Below are 20,666 nucleotides of genomic sequence, written 5' to 3'. Positions count from 1 at the left end.
ATTAAACTCAACTGAAGAATTAGAGGAGGTGCGTTTGAACGGTGCATATAATATTTACAGCCATTTTTCAACCTCTTAACCAGGGGTGTCAAAGTCCAGTCCTGGAGGCCTGCAGTGTCTGTTGGTTTTTGGCGTGTTTCAGCATTGAATGATTAAGTCATTGATTGAGTCCACGGACCTTATTCTCAAGGCCTTAATTGGCTGCTGACTGAACGGAAACCCCAAAGACCTGCTGACACTGCATCCCTCCATGACTGGAGAGTGACACCCCTGCTCTTAACCAAGCCTGAGCTCCCTTGGACACTGCAGTCCATCAGAAGACCTTGAAGGGTGTCTCTTGGTGTACTCAATAGTGGGTACTATCAAGCCTTCAGACAAAAATAGTCCATCCATCCATTATATATACCCACTTCTTCCTGCTCAGGGTCATGGGGGGTGCCTGGAGCCTATCCCAGCGTGCATTGGGCAAGAGGCAGGAATCTATCGCAGGGCACACATAGCATTCACTCACACACTCATACCTATGGACAATTTAGAGTCTCCAATTAGCCTAGCCTGCATTTCTTTGGACTGTGGGAGGAAACCGGAATACCCGGAGGAAACCCAAGTGGAGACGGGGAGAACATGCAAACTCTATGCAGAAAGGCCCAGGCCGGGATTCAAAACCAGGAACTTCCTGACAAAAATAGTAAATAGTGGAATTGCTTAACAGAAACACAGCATTAGAATTGGCCACCTTCTCTCTCCTGCATGCAAAAAACATTTTACGTTTTCCTTCAAATTCATCAACAGTAATAACTTTATCTGTACACCACATTCTGCACAATCATTAACAGCTATAGGCACCTTGGGGGGGGGGGGGGGGGGGGGGGGGTTGGGGTATGGCCCGAGGGAAACACTACTGTTCAGGTCTTACAGCTCTGGCCTCCTTCCCTGTACTCTGTGAATGGAAATGTTTGGAATGAGATAGTATATTAATTGTCATAGCTACATCTGTACAGACCTGGTTACTCTCAAAGTAGCATGATTTTATGTGTGTATGTGTCTGTGCCTGTGTGTGTGTGTGTGTGAGGGAGAGAGGGAGACAAATAGAGAGTTAGAGATGGTGAGGGATAGTGTCGGTCTCTCTGTCTTTGCATTAGACAAGTGTGCATGTGTTTCATTGAAATGTCCCAAGTTTGTTTTTAATCATAGGAGGAGATATAATACAATGTGACAGCTCTGGTTTTCTCACCAGTCTTCATTGAGAATATTTCAGGTGGGGCTTATGGTGTACTGAAGCTACGTTCTGTCAAAATGATTTTTAAAATGGCTGTGCTTTATCGGCATGAACAAGCACATCATAGTGCTCATGGTCTCTTATAGATTTGACTTTGTAATGTTGAGATGGCATTTGGATCGAAGAAAAAAAAGGGAAAGTATTCCGGCAGCATGTGGGTGCACAGCCACTGCCAATACAGTTTTACAAGAGAAGGACCAAATAACAATGAAACTCACATCCTACAAACCCCCTAAAGTTATCAACCATCTGTATCAGTCACAATATAAAACACCCCTAAATCTATGCATGCTAAGTAGCTTGCAAATAATCTTGAGCAGTGAAAATTAGGTATACTGGCTGGCTGATTAGCACAGTTCAATTTGGCCCAAACCCCTTATAAAAGAAAACCATTCTGTTCATAGCACTGACCTCAAGAGAAATAAAGACATAAAAAAACAGGAAACACTCACAATATTGTCCATGACAGAAGTGTGAGTAAAAGCCATTGCTGCAGAAAATATAATATCTGACATGCCATCGATATACATGCTGATGCAGAGAATTTCACCAATTCACCTTTGGTGCTCCCATTCAACTTTAAATCCGAAATAATATACATAAATTACAAGACAAATTACAAGGCTTGTAGGAAATGACAGTTAGAATACAGAATTGTGTTGTTTATTGAATACTTTTTGAATTATTTATTGTTAGAGAGTTTTCTTAGAGTCAATACTGGAAGAAAAAAAAACACACACTTGTTGCACTACTCTGTAGCTGTTATTCTGGTCAGAAATATTAATATTGGATACCCTAAGTGAGGAATTTCTGAAACAAACAGAAATTTCTTAAGCCTTAGGGCAACAAAAAGAGAGGAGGGAGATATTGCATATACAGTACTTGAATAACTGTATCTTCTGTAAAACACTAAAATCTCATCATTTTGATCCAGATGTCCAAATACATCAGCGGGCTATGAACACCACTGTTCCACCATTCCACCAGGAAAAGAAAAAAATATTACATTCCTGTCAGTCGAAACAAGACAAATGAGAAATCTTTTACAACACTGGTAATGTTCCTTTCAAAACTTATTACCTAATTTCCGGAAACACAGGTGTATACCCTAGAGCACCCATCCCATCCAAATCTTCTCTGACTCCTCATTTTTATGGGACTGACTGAACACCAAAAACAAATAATGACAATGTGTTATTTATCACCACGGGACACTGCATTCATGATGCTTTGCTGAGTGGTGTGTTTTCTGCTAATTGTAAGATCTAATTATATTTTTTTAAGTACTGACTTTTTCCCCCTTGAAATTACAAACCATTAGAAATCAATCATCTGTGACCAGATTCTCATCTGTGACACAGATTAGCTCACCCCCGTGGACTCAGATTCCTGGAATCCCCATTAATCCTAATTACAGAGCTTACTAAACCTCATCCTTCTGTAGATGACTAATAATGCATTTAAATAAGTAAATAAATACACAAAATATTTTAGAGCCGCACACTCTGAATACGGATGAGATGACAGCAGGCTGTTTGGCAGTGCAGAGCTATGCACCGGATGGATTCTGGTGAACCATGAATTAGAATCCCCCAACCAGGACTGCACATGCATTGTGGACTTGTTTGAGTCATTAGGCCCTGAGTTTCAACCAAAGATATTAATATGAATAGAGATTCATCTCCCCTTTAAAAGAAGTCCATTCATCCCACAAGTGTTATTTTTTGTTGTTGGTGTTGTTTTTTTTTTTTTTTTAGGTGTGCAGGTTGTTTTCCTGAACAAACTTACCTACCATTAAAAGAAGCGGGAATTTTTCTAATTCCCTTTGAAAAACAAGAGGTATACACATTTTTGACATTATTTACTGTACATTGCTGTAAATGATATAAGATTAGCAGGGTTGCGCAACATGAACAGACCAAACCCCAGTACCTCAGCAACTTAAATCTATTTATTTTATTTTATTTTTATGGTCCCATCAGTCTAAAGGATGGTGTTTCATTTACACTGCATTTTTCATTTTCTTGTTTCATTTCATATGGGTCTCTCTTTCCCCAGAACAAACACCAAATATACATTTCACAAGATATATTTCATTTTTAATCTTATTCCGCAACCACTGGTGCAGCATCTGCAAACATTTCATACATATCCATCTGTAGCGCATGCACTGCAGTCATAAATATAATACAATATGATATAATGTAAAATAATACAATATAATAATGTGAGGGAAGTGGTTGTTAAAAGTGAATGTTAAACTGCAGTCTTGTTTAGTCTACTGTATGTCTTTGGCATAGAGCAGGGGTATCCAGTCTTATCTGAAAAGGGCCAGTATGGGTGCAGGTTTTAGTTTTAGGCCAGCACTATAACACCTGGAGGACTAATTGACTAGTCCTAGTTTTCAATGAAGACCTTGATAAGTATAATTGGGTGTCTTCGTGCTGGGTTATAACAAATACCCACACCCATACCGGATTGGACACACATTACAGAGAGTGTATGATTTTGTATGTGGGCAACATGCCTTTTTTATGTTTAAAATGTGTTTATTCATACATTACTTCTTTTTAGTTTTTACTGGCATAAATTGTATGACTTTTAGACGTGCAAAGACAATAGAGAGACGAAGCGTTATTTTTATTAGAAAAATAATTAGAGCATGACTCAGGACTTTCAATCGAGATATTTGTTTGTGAATGTCACCCATGCTGGCAAGCGGTCAGCAGAATTGACGCTAAGCAAAGGCGACATCGGTGGTGATGAACAGACAACTGTACTGTGGCCTGTATGGAATTGGGAGTGCAATCATAATGTGCATTCACCATGCGGAAGTCTGCAGAATAGACACTAATCATTCGCTGCACACTGCTCTGCCCCAGCATTGTGATGGGTTGAAATGTGCTGGTCTTTGTTGAAACAGACATTGACCAATGGGAAGAATTAATAATAGTGGAACTCGAGGCAGTAAAATTAAGGAGAAGGAGATGGAAAAACAGACACAGAAGAGACACAACATTATTCAGTTTTGGAGCTGTATTTAAAATACTGTATCAACTGAATATGCTGGCATGAAAATATATGCATATGTTACCAGCCATTGTAAATTATTTCAAATATTAATATTATCCTATCCCAATTTCCAAAGGCCAAAATGGAGCGAGCCTCCCCAAGATCAAGACAAGCATCTTGGAGCGACCAATCAGCAAGCTTTACATGCTACAGGAAGCATCATTGAGCAGTATGATACATACCGACACCTTATGCATACGCATCTAAACTGATTTATAACTGAACAACACTACGGCCTTTTGAAATTGGAAAAGTGAGGAAAATAATAAATATTAAATCGTGTCTGAATATTAAATATTGCTCACAAGATTTAAAATTAATTGTTTGCCATTCAGAGCCACAATTAACAGGCTGGGATGAAGGGGCCATTTATGTTACATTAAATATTATTTGTTTTTGTTTTGTTTTCTTCCCCATAATTACCTTAGTTTACCTGGGTCGCCCACCCTTCTGCCCTGTCCTTTCATGATTTATCTGTTTTGTCCCTGATAATTATATGGTGAGGTAGGTGGGAGGGATGGGGGGACTAGTGTTCGAGTGAGGCACACAAACTGTTTTTTAAACATATTGTGTGCTTTGGAAACTAACAAGGGAGAATTATTTGCTAAAATGTATCTTCGGATCTCTCTTCATTGGAATACTTCCCCGGGTAAGTGACAAGAGCTCTTGTTCAAGATTTGCCACAATGCCATACTGACAAATCATCGTAATACAGCTGAAATACTTTCCGTTCATAGTGTTAAAACTCCCTCATACCATCATTGAGACGACCTGCATCATGAGCACAAACTCAGTATGGCGGCTGTCCTCTCATGAGCGTGAACTGCTTGAGAACTGCACTTCCAAACTCTGCCTGGTGATTTCCTCTGATCAACCCCTGAGCTGTCTCTCCATTGGTTCCTCCCAGTCATTCAATTACACTGTGTCCTCCTGTTGGTGGAATTAAAACATGTCTGAACAACACCCAGCCAGGTTTAACTAGAGAATGTACTTGACCTATTGATAACAGTGTAAGTACAATTACATCTATTCAAGCCTTTTTTTAGGTCCAGCTAATGACCAGACATGGTTTTTAACACACATTTAAGCCAAAGAGCATGCATTTCTAACACAGCCAGAGTTTTTCTTTTTGTTGTGTTAATTAAAAGTACTGCTTCCCTAGCGCCGTAAATCAAATCCTCTTAGCGGTACATGGTTTGATTGATTTTGAAATAAAAATCTGCCTTGTTAGCCTGTGACAGTACTGTATGTCAAAATAGTTTGTATGTTTAAATGTAACATCAGCTCAAATTCATCATAACAGGCAGGAGTAAAACCTGTCCACAAGTTAAGATGTGAGGACATAAAACATTAACATGTTAAGAACAGACCTCATTAATTACCTATTAGTCAACAAAACAACAGCCACATTAAAATATACCACATTCTAAATATTGCAAGTATATATATTCTTTCAGACAAAAAAAATGTAGTCCTTCTATCAGAGAAGCTGCACAAGGTCATTGAACCTTGAAACTCACAGTTCTGGCCCACAAACCTGATTTTCAAGCCTAAGGTCTAAGGAATGCAAATTGGTCTCTAGGGGAGCGAAAAAATAATGTGTTTTCTAGTTTCCAAAAATAGAATAAGACACTCACTTTTTTAATAGAGGAGGAAGGTTTTTTTTTCCTATTTGACAGACCTTGTAATAGCAGTGGAAGTCAGGTCATATATAGCAAACAAAGACAAATTACAATGACCTTAACCTCAGGTACTGAGGCGATAATCAATAGAAACAGTAACAAATTAAGAAAAGAGAAGGCCCTCAAAGACCATTTGTAAGGACCAGTCACTTTGGGATTTAACAACCCCCATTTGTTGGTCATTCATCCATATTACCAAGATGGCAAGAGGTCAAGTCTACAGTACCATTTCATTCCCGAGGCAATTTGTTGGTATTATGGTGGTCAATATTCCACATTTTTCTTTCAGCCCCTTAGATGTATCTGAAATGTTTTGGATGGGCTTTTCATTAATCTTTTCTCCCAAAGCATTTACAACAGCAATTTTCACCTGGGTGTACGACTCTTAAATAAAGCCTGACATAGTCTAAATGGATTCTTGTCTGATTGAGTTGAAAATGGACCTAGCTAACAGTGTTAGCATGAATACAAACAGAACAGCCCATTTTTAAATAAATTGTGGATTTTCTTTATTGACGTTCCATGGACGCCGGTGCCCACACCACTAGGGGGCAGGAGGGATGGGTCTACTGTATAATGATTTACTTAATGCATACTGCAGCCAGGAAAGGATACATATCAGTAATTAAAGGCTAGGGGCTATACTGGGAAGTAAGTTCTTTCTTTGATATAGTCCTGGATTAGTAACTGAATTGAGATGTCAGCATATTCAACATCATGGCATCTTTCTATATTGCAGCATACCAACTTAGTACAATCTAGATATCTAGAGGGGTAGAAATCTAAGTTGAGGGACATTTTGACACAAACTAGACTAGACTAGAGTAACCCTAATATAGCTCAAGTTTTGCCCAAATTCCACCCGGCTATGTCCTAGTCAGGTAGAAAACTTACACTTTTCAAACAAATGTTGCCGGGTTTTCACCTGAACGACTAGACAGCATTTCACTGACTTTTTTTGACCACAAAGATGATCTCACTGCATCATTGTTGCGTGGAATTTCACATTTTAAGTGTCAGTTATCCTGTCCAAAGTAAAAGATTGATAGCTTAGAATGCCAGAATCATACTTTATCGCCTGAAGCAATGCTTGCTGGTTCCCTGAAAGGAATTCCTCTTGTGCCACCACTATGCAATCCACACTGATTTGCCAGGAGCAGCACAGAGAATTTTGATCGGGAGGTCTGCCATAATTGCTCATATACTGTACATCAGGGGAATGAAGTTATGTTCTCCTTTCGTGCATGGCATGCTGCTAAGCGGATGTGATGCAGTTGGTCTTTCTCATCCTGGAGGAAACTGTAACAATTCTCCAAATGAAATGTGGACTCACAGAACCATATGAAGGCAAACCTAATCTAACATGAAAGGTATGTACAATATTGCTTTATTAATTTACTGAATGTGTAAATTTTGGGTTGATATACATTCGTAGCCTACAGTCTGGAAAATAATTCTTATTTGGTAAGAAATATTGATAAGTACTTTTGGTGTCTTCAGAGGTGTCTGAACCTAAATAAGACTATTTGTTTCATGTACTACTCTACATGAGCTTTTTGCATTTCAACATATTTTTATGACATTTTTAAAAATCAATTTAAACACATCATTCAGTTTTAGCAACACTAGTTGTCAAATTCAGCAATCAGCAAAATTAACTGAAGAAAAGCATTGCTTTGTTCCAGGCCCGATATCTAAAATAAAAGTGTAAGGACTTAAATGAACAAAAAGTAAGCTTTCCCCTATGACCAGTAAGTTAAAAATGCAATAAAAAAAGCTCTTTCAAAATGTGTTGTTGTTTGCTTGACACCAGTCATTGCAAATTCCTCTTTTTTTCTCTCTCGTTCTGCCTAATTTCTGTCTTGTAAGTTGAATGCACAGTCTTCATGGTTTAGTGCCCCAAACGATCTGTTTTTACCACAGGAAGCAAGGCCCTTCTCTGACTCCTGCATCGCTGCTCCACCAAATGAGCTAGCAAAAGGCATCTCCTTTCAGTCACCATCCTCCAGCTAATGGAGGGGTTGGGGTTTGGGGGGGGGGGGGGGTCGCTTGTTTTCAAGTTCAGCGTAGCATGAACAAGGGACATGAAAAGAACTTACATTTCAAAAGAACACAGAAAAAAATATATATTTAAGGTAGATCCTGCCCTGTCTCTGTCGGTGCCTCTCTCTCTCAGCCGCCCCGTGTTGGATTGCTGCTCTACACGAGAAACATTTCGCCGGAGGAAGGGGAAATCACTTCACCCCGTGCGCCGTATGCGCGGTTCTCTCAGCATAACAGCGATCGCGATCGCGCCCGCTTGATCTGAGATGCGCTGTTACCCACCCGGGGCACTCATAGCTGCTGTGTGTCCACTTGACGTGTTAGTCTGTGTCGCTCACATGTTAACACAAAGTGATTATGTACAGTAAGAGCACTCTGCCATACAATGAGCTGGTTTTGCATGCAAGGGGAAACGCAAATTCTAATGTGTGGATTGTGTACAGTATGTGCCTTATACTTGGGTCTCCAAATTGTTCTTTTTCGTTAACAACATTAAAACTTCATAGTTTAAAAAGCCTTCAGACACTTTTTTTTTTTGAGAAAACAACTCATGTAGTTTTATATTTTATTAATAGCAACATCAGAGTACTAAATGTACAGAGGAGGAGTCTGATGAGAATCGCATTTACAGTGCTTGCAAATACAGAGCTTAGAAGTACAAGAGTAACCAAATCAATATCACCTGGAAATTTTAACATATTACCAATACTTACAAAAAGAATAGAGAACTGTGATCCATAAGACAGAAAAGAAAAGTATACAACAACTGACACAGGAACTGCATCTGGTTATAATATATTTTTGTATGTCCGTGTGTGTGTGTGTGTGCATATGTGTGTGTATGTGTATTCTATTCATAGATCTTATATAAAAGTAACAGAGGTACTCTTTGATATATTAAACACAAATATAAAAAGATAAAGTTTTCACTACGTACAAAGTTTTCATTTAAATGGCACAACAAAATCTGAATCAGGTTTTGTAGAGCAGTATGGAGCAGTATGCGGCATATATCATAAGTTCATTCTACTGAACAAACTAGGTGGCATCAACTTAATGTTGCCCATCAATCAAATGTAAAACGTCAAAAAGGATGGTGCTATCCGCAAACACATTAAGCTTTGTAAGTAATTTTGTATGATGGAAAATCATTAAAGCATTCAGATTGGTGATGGTCGCAGAGTCTGGCTTTGTATCTCTTGATGGAGGTGTCAAGTGCTGCACTATAAGTGTCAGCGTAAATGGATTACATCATTTTCATTTCTACATTTTCTGAAAGACTCACCTGACCCCCAGTATACATGAGATATTACACATCTGTATTACAGTTCTGTATTAAGGTCTTTGTGCCTGAAATGTCTTTGTTTTTTTTTGTTTTTTATAATGGACTGGAGAACTAGCTGAAAATATCCTTTAAAACAAAAATAAAGAGGGGGGGGAGAAAGCCTACATTTATAAAGTGCAATTTGTTTCCGTTACAAGTTTGACAGAAAATGAATGATTCAACAGTGATTCAAAATAAAAAGTGTTCACACGGAAATTTGATATTTCCAAGACAATGTCAAGCAAAGTATACAGACTGTCCTGAAACACAATTTTTTTCACATTGCTTGGTATATTTCTGTATTGGCTTCCCGCCAGCCATTCCCTCTATGTACCCACATTTATTGAAATTACTCTGTTCCGATATATTTAAATTGCCTCTGTAAAAGTTACATACACCTGTACGCTGTACTCTGAGTGGAACAACAATTAAACCATGCACTAGGACTTGAAGAATAACTGCTTTAATCCAGACCTCAAAAACATGTATGATCTTCCACAGTGATTGCTATACAGTGCTTTTTTTAAGATAAAAAGTCTGTCATAAAATCAAGGAGCTATTTTATGAGGTTGCTGTCACATTACTTTCTGAAGTATAACCCCTGGAGACAAATTTGTAGATGGCGGCCTTTTTTAGCTAGTGTTTTGGCAATTTTTTAAAAAATTTGTTTATCTGCTTATTTTGTCCTCCATGAATGTAATCACAGACAATAAATAAATAAATTGTGTTCAGAAAAATGTTGTCATGGTTTTCTAACTAAATTGCACCATTAAAACACACAACAATCAGCTGAAGAAAAAAAAATCATACGTAAATTGTCTTCACATTTTCGATAAATAATATGAAAGTGGGAAATCTGCGGCTGGTTAAATGGACAAGTTGAATGTACAATACGAGTGACGTTCGTTTAGCTGTGAGGCCAAAGTAATACAACTCCATTTTATATCAAAACCTGACCTTTTACATTTTAGGGGGCCATTGTAAATCTGATTTACATGCTCAACCAAAATGGTCAAACATGCAGAACACAGAGGGAGAAAAAAATACAATGCATCTAAAATTTGACCTGTATGCATGAGAAGCATTAGAGCCATTCCCCCCATATATTATTTTATTACCATTAATTTACAGCCAGTTTATGTGGCCATTAAGCAGCATACAGTATTTAGGACGCAATTCACAAGGGTCATTACGGAAATGACCGCGCATCAGATCGGCTGGTATTCATCCATGATAGTTTTCAGCTCTCCTTTGCTTTTTTTTTTTTAATCTCTCCGCATGCCAATATCATCTATAATTACTCTAAGGGAGCAGTCGAGATTCTGAAGAACCATAAGTACTGGACGGCCTTCGAACCCATTTGTGTTTGAATGACGACGACACCACAAGCGCATAAGTGCTGACGGGATGTTTCAAAGATAGGCGCCACGCCTCAACTACCTTAGTTCCAGTTTTTAAGGTAGATTTTGTACTTTTCTAAATTTTGAGACTGCATGTAATACTGAAACAAATTCTAATGATATAGCAGATACAAATGGGGAATTTCTGTCCTTAAAAGCGTCAGCGAATGACGTAAAGCAATTTTTAAAAAACAGTGTTCTGAAACTACAAAGGCTTACGGTAGCAATTTCTTCCCTTATTTCAGGCTGTGGAAGGAAGTGGAGAGGGTGAGGGCACAGAGCAATGGTGCATCATGGGATATCATTCCGTCTCCATATCCAGAAGGTAGCAGGTTTCATCTCAACATCGCACCATCAACAGGTGCTCAGTCGTTTCTAAATGTTTTGTGAAAAAGTTCTTATTAAAAAAAAACAAGACCACCAGTGGATGCCAGCACATTACATCATCTGCAAAAAGAGTCTGGACTAACAGCCAAGACCAACACACCGGGTCCTGCTGTGTAACCTCTATTATGATTTCAATGAATTGACACCATAATCTTGTGTCCTTAGAGACATTACTTGGGTCAGAGAAAACAGATAAAGAAACACACACAAAACAAGTACAATCCAAAACCAATAATAAAAACCCTAATGTCAAGATTTGAAATTTACATATCCTTTTCCTGGAAGAATGTATCAACCAAATCATATATCAGGAGGATCTGGTGGCTGATTTAACACATTTGTTCAATAGCAAGTGTGCCATTTTACAATCAATCGAGAATATTGTTTTCTTGTTTGTCATTTTGAGAAAAAAAATACATCTGCAATACAGTTAAAACCATTCATTTTTATAGCAATATATAATGTGAAAACTGAAAGACTTGAGCATGTGTTGACACAATATATTCATATTTCCAAAAAAACTGAGGTATAGTGTAGGAACGAGAAGCATGTAAACAGTTCTGTACTAAACGGGTGTGCTCCAGTGCACTGCTATGATAAATTATTCAGAAAATGGTTTACACCTGAATGATTGGCAACAGAATGCTTTACATGAGGCAAAAATAGTTGTTGGACCACGCTTAATGACCTTAGAATTAATTACTTGCAAGAACATCAGTTAAAACATTATCTTTGTTACAGAACCAGTTTTGACAATGGCATAGCAATGGGAGAGTGAAACTTCACGAATCCCATAATGGGTAGACCAGCCCATCCGTCAATCCCTAATTCATATCAACCAATCAGTCTTTTCATTACAAAAGACTGCTGTTAGATAAATTCAGTGATCCATTCATAACAGATGATGCTGCCACTAAGTTTGGGGTTTACAAATCCTGGCTCTGCCACCACTATAGTGGTGAGTCTTAACTGATCAATAAATGCCCAGTTTAGGGATCATTGTCATTTTGTGCCAGATGAAAACCTCTCAAATCCTGCCCTGCTCCAGTTTTTTTTCTTCCTGAAGATTTAACATAAAAATGGTCCGCTCTTGATCTCGAACATGGTGTTAGCGTGAAAAAAATACAGTAGCCTCGATGTAAGCATTATGTACCCTATTTTGTTGGCTGAAGATATCGTACATACTGCTTGAATGCGCGGACCAGAAGTTTGGCACAAGGTCAATCTGAGTTATGAAAGAAATATCATTGTTGTACCCATTGTAGTCACAGATGTAAACAGAGACACAATTTCCCTTTCCCAGCCCCAACACTCCCAAAAAGAACAGGTAATCTTTTAAAAAATAGAACACCTGTACAGCAATGGAAGGATTTTGTATTATATATATATATATATATATATATATATATATATATATATATATATAATATATATATAATACATCTACACATGTATATTACAGCAACAATATAATAATCAGCCATCAGGCTCTTTCAATAAAAATATGAAATCAGGGCAGCAGCAGAACCAGCTCAGGTCACTCTCTGGTTGAGAATGAGGCATTATCTCTTATAGGAAATCTGAGGTGAGGGGCAGTGGGATATGCAGGCAGCAAAGCACAATGGGCACGGCGTCCGTGAATGGCTAGCACACAGCAGCGCACGGTGCTCATTTCCTCTTTCATTGTGTGATCTGGCGGGACCAACAGGTGCGTGCCCAGAATAGGCCCACTTGCGGGGGCAACCCACATTTACACTGTGTGCTGCCAGATGGCACCCAGACAGGTCCTTATGGGCTCCAGGATAACTGGGCTGAGGAGCGCAACCATAACATTACGGTGTCAGGGTACTGTCGGCCACGGGGTCACTGACTCGCATATATTAAAACATAACAAACATTTTTGGTAATTTCCTGCGGTTGAAACTGAAGCTAGCAAAACCGTTACATGACAGTAACTAATATGGGTTACTTTTTTATTTTTAATTGTTTTTTCCTGGATACACATTCTGTTTATAATAACATTGGGCTTCATTCACAACGTATGTGTACAATCACATTTAATCGTAAACTGTGTCTAAGAACGTTTTAAATAACATTTTGGAATTCATCTTTTTTTATTTATCTGTACTTATTTATGGCTGTTTCCTTATACTAATCACATGAACATGATTGCGCATAAAATTTGCAAACTGTCAGCATTCATTATCTCATACAATCATATGCACAAAAACAAAGGTCTGGACATGTGTCATGAATTCCATATTGGTATTTTTGTAGGAACATTTTTAGGAACAAATGTACAGTAAGAATAATTTAAGAAAAGTTATGTGAATGAGGTCCATTGTGTTTTAAGTCTTATACTATAATTTATTCATGTATTTGCATGTCCAATACGTACTGGAAATGCTGATGTCACAGATACTATGTCAACAGAGCCATATAAAATTGAATTGAGTGGCAGATTCAGAGTCTTCTCTGGTTTTCACTGGAGATGTGAACCTGGCACTCAATTCACCTTATATTCATTTTACATAACAAAATGGGCATCTTTAGGGACAGGATTTGGCCATAAGAGCTGTGGATGCCCATCGTAGGATGTCGGTATAATTCGTAAAATTAAATGGTAATTCTATTAATCAATAAAGCTTGCAAATAAAAAATCCCCAGCAGTGTCTGAACAGTCAACTAACACCACATTTAAAGCACATGAGTATTGTCAGTGGGTGGTTTCATGGCAGTTGATGTTGCAACTGAATTCAGTTGAGGAATGACACTTTATTCATTTGTATTTTTGATGCCATACTACTCAAATACTTGATCCAATAATAATGATAATATTTGTGGTTTTTAAACTGTCAATAAAGAGCTACAGTTGTTAATGGAATGGGAAATTCTGCTGCAGGTTTCAAAATGGCACCTCTGTCGACCATGTGACACACCAGAACATGTGACTGTCACCAGCGAATGAACCGCACCCTTGTACTGGCTTTGATGGGTCATGTCACACCACACAGCCGTCACTGACATGCTCACTCACACAGTACGCTACACTGAGACTGATTTTGGGCGCATTAGTAATTGCATTTAAAGATAAAGGCTTTCCTGGACTTGGATTAAGACGAGGAACGCGTGCGATGATTCTCAAATGCTGGCAGTGATGATCTGTTTTGCTTCCGCTTGCACCTCAGCTCCTCCTTGGCTCGGTGAAAAAGACATAAAACTGTCTTTTATCATTTAATAAAACTGGGATATGTCAGTTTAAACCAAGATGTATTAGAGACCTCCCACAAGAGATAGTGCCATTCTCGTTGTATTTTTAAAAAAAATGGTAATCATGGCTTGAATAAATGAAAATAAAATAAAAATCTCCCCCAAAAATTACATTTTAATGGCCAAGTATTAAAACTGTATTCCTATGTTTAAATTATCAAAAGTGAAACTTCATTTGGGAATAACCCTTTGACAGCATCATTTATTTTAAGAGTCTGGTCTGTATCTTGACAGTCATCTCAAATTGGGCACCAGAACATGATTAACAGTCCTGAGGTCCAGTCACAGTGGACCTAGATGTCGTGTTGTGATTCAATTGTTTGTTGCTGTATAAAAATACGGTTGGGATAGGCTGAATTTTTTTGTCTTTTCTTTTCTTTTGTTCTTAAAAGGGGATCTGGTAACAATGCCTGGAAGAAAAGTCTAGAACATAGCATGTACTGTAGAAAGCAATTTCTTCTTTTGTTATCACCGTATAGTGCTTTATACATTTTCTCTTTTGGAATTTACCACAACGCTTTATAACTATGTTAAAACATATTCATAAAAATATTTTTTTTTATTTTATTTTTTTTTTGTTTCTTTTGTTTCAAAAAGGGTACTGGATTGATGTAGGGGTACGACTTGGTAAAATGACTTGCCCATAATGTCTTTATTAATCCATGATATCCTGGATGGGGTCCTTCTGTACAGAATGTGGCACAAGTGGCATTATTGGCACATTGTTCAGTAACACAGTTCAGCTCGCACTGGCAGCAGCCATTGGCTAGTACACTCTCTTGTCTTCAGCGTGTCTGTGATTTGATTTACTCTTCGGTGCGCGCACGCACACACGTAATATATATATATATATATATATTCGCTCTAAATATATATTTTTAAATCACCATCGGTCTCTGGAAAATAATCTGGAGAGGCATCCGGCTCCACTGTCTCAAGCTGTCATTCATTTTAGAAAAATAAACTTCTGCGCTCATGTTCGGGCAAGGTCCCATTATTTTACAAAATTGGCTGTTGGTTCTTTGTGTAATTGCTTGTTTCGCTTGGTTTACAGGTTGACCAATGGAATCCTGTGAAGAGAAACAAAGCATTGCATTAACATATTTTACAAAAAAAAGTTTGTTTCATTAATTATTTCCTTGACAGTAAGGAAGCACAAAAAAGGATAATGTGTAGATCAGAATTAAGTGCAGGCCATTGTTTGATGTTGCTCTCTCAGATATTCCCATGAAAGCATATTGCTTACATTGCTCATGAAACATATACAGTACTTTCATGCTGCATGAGCTGTTGGGAATTAGTTGTCCACATTTATTTGGGTAACATCCAAACCAAAGAAAAATTAAACAGGTCTGAATGACAAAAAAATGTTTAAAAGACTTTACATTTCCAAAGAAATTGTGCCAAAACAGCTACAGTCCAAGCACTGTCAATGCAAAGATTATTCTGAGGCATCCAACATCAACTAAAATAACATTTTCACAACAGGTGCAGCAGTCTCAGAGAGGTTTAAAATTTCTTAATGAAAAAAAAGCTGAGAGACAAAACTCACAAGCTAAAGAGATGCGGTGGCAGACCAAAATTGTGATTTTTTTTTTTTTTTTTTTTTTTGTGAAGCACTACACAAAAACAGAAAAATTGGTCTTATCATTCAGGTATGTTTGCTTGTCTGTTGCATTTCTTCATGATACAAACCACATGAACTCAAGAAACAGAGTCCTGGTAAACCAGAGTCATGCCTCATAAAGGCATGCCACGAAAGTATAAGTCTTGGCCTCTATGGCATTATGGCCGGATCTATTCCAGTCCCGATATTACAAACATTTACAAACATTATTCACATCATTCACAAAATACATGCGCACATTTAATCATGAGCAGATTTTGAGAATGTTCACATTTCATTGACGGGTTTCAGCATATCTAGTTTAGGTCATTCAGCAAAAGGGAGTTTATAATTTCGCTTAACGTTCTTTGGATCGGTGTGCGGTGTGCACAGACATGTTCCCCTCACCCGCACAGATCCTTACCTTCAGGCACTCAATTCCCTTTCAAAACTGGGTCAATAACAAAGACTTGTTTCTTGGCCCCCCAAAGGGTTTGGACCGTCTCAGTATTCTCAGTATGTGTGTTTTTTTATCGTTAGTATTTAGAATTTTAAATGAATGCAGTTTACAGTTCTGGTGATGAAAAAGAAAAGCTCATTGGCATTCTGTGAAATGCACCACCTTTGATGTTTACCTCAGGTTTTACATTGCAACTGTACCCTTTCAACAAGCGAGTGGGAACATTCAGATGGACAAGTGGGAACAGATGAAACGATGCCATTTTATGGAACAAGAATGGCTATCATAGGCTTTAAATACAGACTTCCAAACACATGTATAGCACACATACACACATGTGGAACACACCATTGGATATAATCCTTCCAAAAATGACATTTCTTATATGAACAAGACCAGGTTAAAACCTAGTATATGGCTGGACCGAACCGGCCGACGTCACAGACAAGCGCGGTGTAACTTTATCACTCACTCAGTCAGTCCGTCACTCAGTCAGTCACAGACATGCGCGGTGTAACTTTATCACTCACTCAGTCAGTCAGTCACTCAGTCAGTCACAGACATTCGTGTTTGTAGGGCTGGCCCACTGTTGAGGTCCAGCCAAAAATCTAACAATGTCAGGCAAATGAGTAATCATTCCCTGACTATCAAATGACCGGACCACATATCACTTTAAATGTGGCCTGCAGATTTCATAAAAGTCCTTATGAAATTCTGATACCAGAATTAATGTGCAGGCAACAGGAAATAATGTTCTTAAGTAAGTTTAAATATAAAGAGAACATTCCTTATGTCAAGAATGATTTCAAGAGTACAGGACTTTACTTGCTTGCTATACTTCATTAAAATGGCACTTTCAATTTTACAAACTGATTATTCTTACTGTTTTTATGTCTTTTTCTAATATTAGTTACACAAAAGCAAACCTGTTGCTAGAAATGACAAATCCTAACTGCAATAATACAATTTCGCAACACCTGCTGTGCTGGTGCAGAAATTGTCATTCTGACTGCAGATATAGTTTTCTTCTACATTTTGTAGATATAAGCAACAATAAAAAGGGATTTAAAAAGCAATTCAAGCATAATAAAATTATTGCAATTGTAAGAGATGTATGATTAATGTTTTGTTCAACTCTAACACACAGAATGTGGTAATGTGATAAAAACTTTCTAAAGATGAATCTGAAAATGAAACAACATATATGATTCCTTAACCAGTGGGTTCAATTTAAAATCACTATACCCACCCAATGATGTCAATGAAAAGCAAACAATGTTTTTGTAGTTCAAATTATGTTCTTGCACGTGCAATCGTGCAATTGTTACATATCTTTTCATTCGTGAAGTCTAGTGCGTATCCATAGAATCACAGTTCATTTCGCCCGAAAAGCAGTCAGAACAAACTCTGTCTAATTATATAAATAATGGCTCACAGGAAAGATGCACTGACTTCTGACAGGAAACAATAAACAAATTCATGACGGGGCTTTTTAAAACAGTTTGCATCACATCAGTGCATGCTATTCTGTTGAGTGCATATTTTCCTTCGGTAGGCAGTCTGGAAGCAATCAAGTTACATTAGAAATTCTTACATTAGAAAGGTTGGCTGGTGACCTGAATAGCTTTTTAACATTAACAGACAGAGGAGAACAACTCTGCCACAACAGCTGTTGTTTATTTCACTGAAATATATTGTCTCACCAAAAAATTATATCCAATGTAAAAATGACAAGTTACATGTGCAAAGCATACACTCTATAGATTTGTAAATCTGTCTGTATAAAAAAATAATTGATATTGAAAGTCACAACTAAATGTCACCAGTGTGTTTCACAGAAACCAAACATACCACATCACAAAGCAATGCTAGCCAGCTATGTTTCCATAGAGTCCTTTGAGTAACTTGGCCCTGCGTGTTATAATACCTTTAATCCTGGTAGAAGACACGGTTACGAAAATGCATCTTTCACCTGCTGTACCTGAGTACTGGAATCCAAATTCAAGACTAATACATTTTGTGGGAACATGGACATGTACTTAATAATAGATGAACAGTACACAGAGTGCCACAACATTACGTCAACATAACATTTTTAGTGAAATATCAGGTTGGACACCTAAAAATTTCATAATTTAGGCCAATAATCTGGAAGTATAGAAAGATTTATATTTATTTATATATCTATCTTTCATGCTTCCATCACAGGATTCATACCAGCACAGCAGCACCGGAATAACGTATCACAAAAATTGGTAGTATAATGATGGACTTTGTGTACTTGGTGCACCAGGTGCAGGTATAACAAAGAAGGACTGCCTGAATGCTACTAACAGACAGTATCCAGCAGCAAACACATGGCTACAAGGTTAAAATAAAGCAAGCCGTAGGGCGAAGGCACAATTTGGCTATAGAATATAGAAAAGAAAGCAATACGTACCAGAAACAAAAAAATCAGGAAGTCTGAACCACCGACAGGAAGTAAAGGGACACCGGTCGGTCAGCAGGAGATCTCAAACCATTTCTCAGACACAAAGGCCACAGGAATTAGCTGCCGTTCAGTGGGCGAAGGTCTGCAGGGGGCGGAAAAATGTGTTTGCGAATGCTGGTACCAGACAGAACACAAAGGGTCCAAGTTAATTTGTCAAATGCACGCTCTCCCACACACAGGGAACAACGCACAGTACAATTTACTGAAGTTCATCTGAAGTGAAGCAGACCTCGGAACTTGGCAAAATTAAAGCAATATATACTCCACCTGCAATGGAATTACTTTTTATGATGCAAGAAATATATTTTTTTATATCTTATAATTATTCTTTAATGATCAGGCGAGTGATTACAGCTTTGTTCACTCATTGTAAATCAAGAGGACCTTGTGTTACCGTTTCGAAAAAGCCATCACGCATTGTCATCAAAAAGCCCTTTTCCAATAGTTTTGATAGACTTTGGGTTCCAATGGGCACTGTCTGGCTCAAAAGGGTTGGTGAGATTAGTTACCATAGGAACCACACCTGTGTCCCTCATATACCCACGTGTTTACACCTTTGGATGGACTGCATTTATATAGCGCTTTTATCCAAGGCGCTACAATTGATGCCTCTCATTCACCCATTTACACACACACTCACACGCCAACGGTGAAATGCTGCCATGCAAGGTACCAATCAGATCGTTGGGAGCAATTAGGGGTTAGGTGTCTTGCTCAGGGACACTTTGACACGCCCAGGATGGGGGATCGAACTGGCAACCCTCCGACTGCCAAACAACCGCTCTTACCTCCTCAGCTATGTCGCCCCCACCTTTGGGGAACTCTGTATATTCCTTCACGCCAGTCTAATATAATCTCATGCCGTGCAGTAGAACAGGGTGAAACTTTATTTTCTTTATAAAGTTATCATTGCGTTTCAACGTTGAGAGCTTTTACTGTTATTTATCTTTTCACTTCTCACTCAAATTTAAAATATAAAAATTCACACAGATATTTCAAAAAGCTATGAACTGGGGGTTTGGAAACTATAAAGCTTTATTGGTGTGTTTTTCTGCATACTGCAATTTCTTCTAAATAAAACAAAATTTACGAAGCAATGATTGAATGCTTAAAATTAGCATCACGTCTGCGTCGTGATCTGCATCAGTAGTTCATCGCTGCCGTTTGCATTTAATCACGGGAAACACGACAATTCACCAGAAACTCAGCCCCTTAACACCTTCCCACAAATAAGGTAGAAACAAGGTGCTTTGTGAAGCTATTGGAGTCGCTGGTGTATTTGTGCATGACAGCACGGAGAAATAAATGTAACAACTGATTTAAGAAATAAAAATGTGATGTGACACAGCAACACATTTTAAAATATTTTTCCCCTTCTCTCAATGACAGTTTAGCACGAGCCCAATGGCAAAGAAAGACAACAACAATAATAAAAATCAATAGAACAATCAAAGCAGAACGCAGAAGAGCAATGCGGTCATGTCTTTAATAAGAAACTAATTAATTTATTTTCCAAATTTATTTTCCAAATCTGTCAGTAGTTGCTTTCAGCAGCCATGCAATATCTATCGGGGCGCGCTTGAAATGAAAAATAAAAGTCGTGCACTTTAAATTTGACAGATTAAATTTTATAACTACAAGACTGATTGACT

At 38.0% G+C, this 20,666-nt stretch overlaps 1 protein-coding gene across 1 annotated transcript in view; it reads right to left on the bottom strand.

The window, feature by feature from the left end:
- Nucleotides 1–10,060: 10,060 nt before the first annotated feature.
- The window catches only part of ajap1 (adherens junctions associated protein 1), a 50,121-nt gene continuing 39,515 nt past the window's right edge, over nt 10,061–20,666 (bottom strand). Inside the window, exons 5-6 of the mRNA XM_035380570.1 lie at nt 18,964–19,096; nt 10,061–15,527 (exon numbers count right to left, since the gene is read on the bottom strand). Coding sequence (XP_035236461.1) covers nt 19,024–19,096 — 73 coding nt within the window. The 3' untranslated portion in view covers nt 10,061–15,527; nt 18,964–19,023. The remainder of the gene's footprint in view (nt 15,528–18,963; nt 19,097–20,666) is intronic.

This window comes from Anguilla anguilla, chromosome 11, assembly GCF_013347855.1.
Source record: "Anguilla anguilla isolate fAngAng1 chromosome 11, fAngAng1.pri, whole genome shotgun sequence".
NCBI lineage: Eukaryota > Metazoa > Chordata > Actinopteri > Anguilliformes > Anguillidae > Anguilla > Anguilla anguilla.
This window is presented reverse-complemented; position numbering and strand designations above follow the sequence as displayed.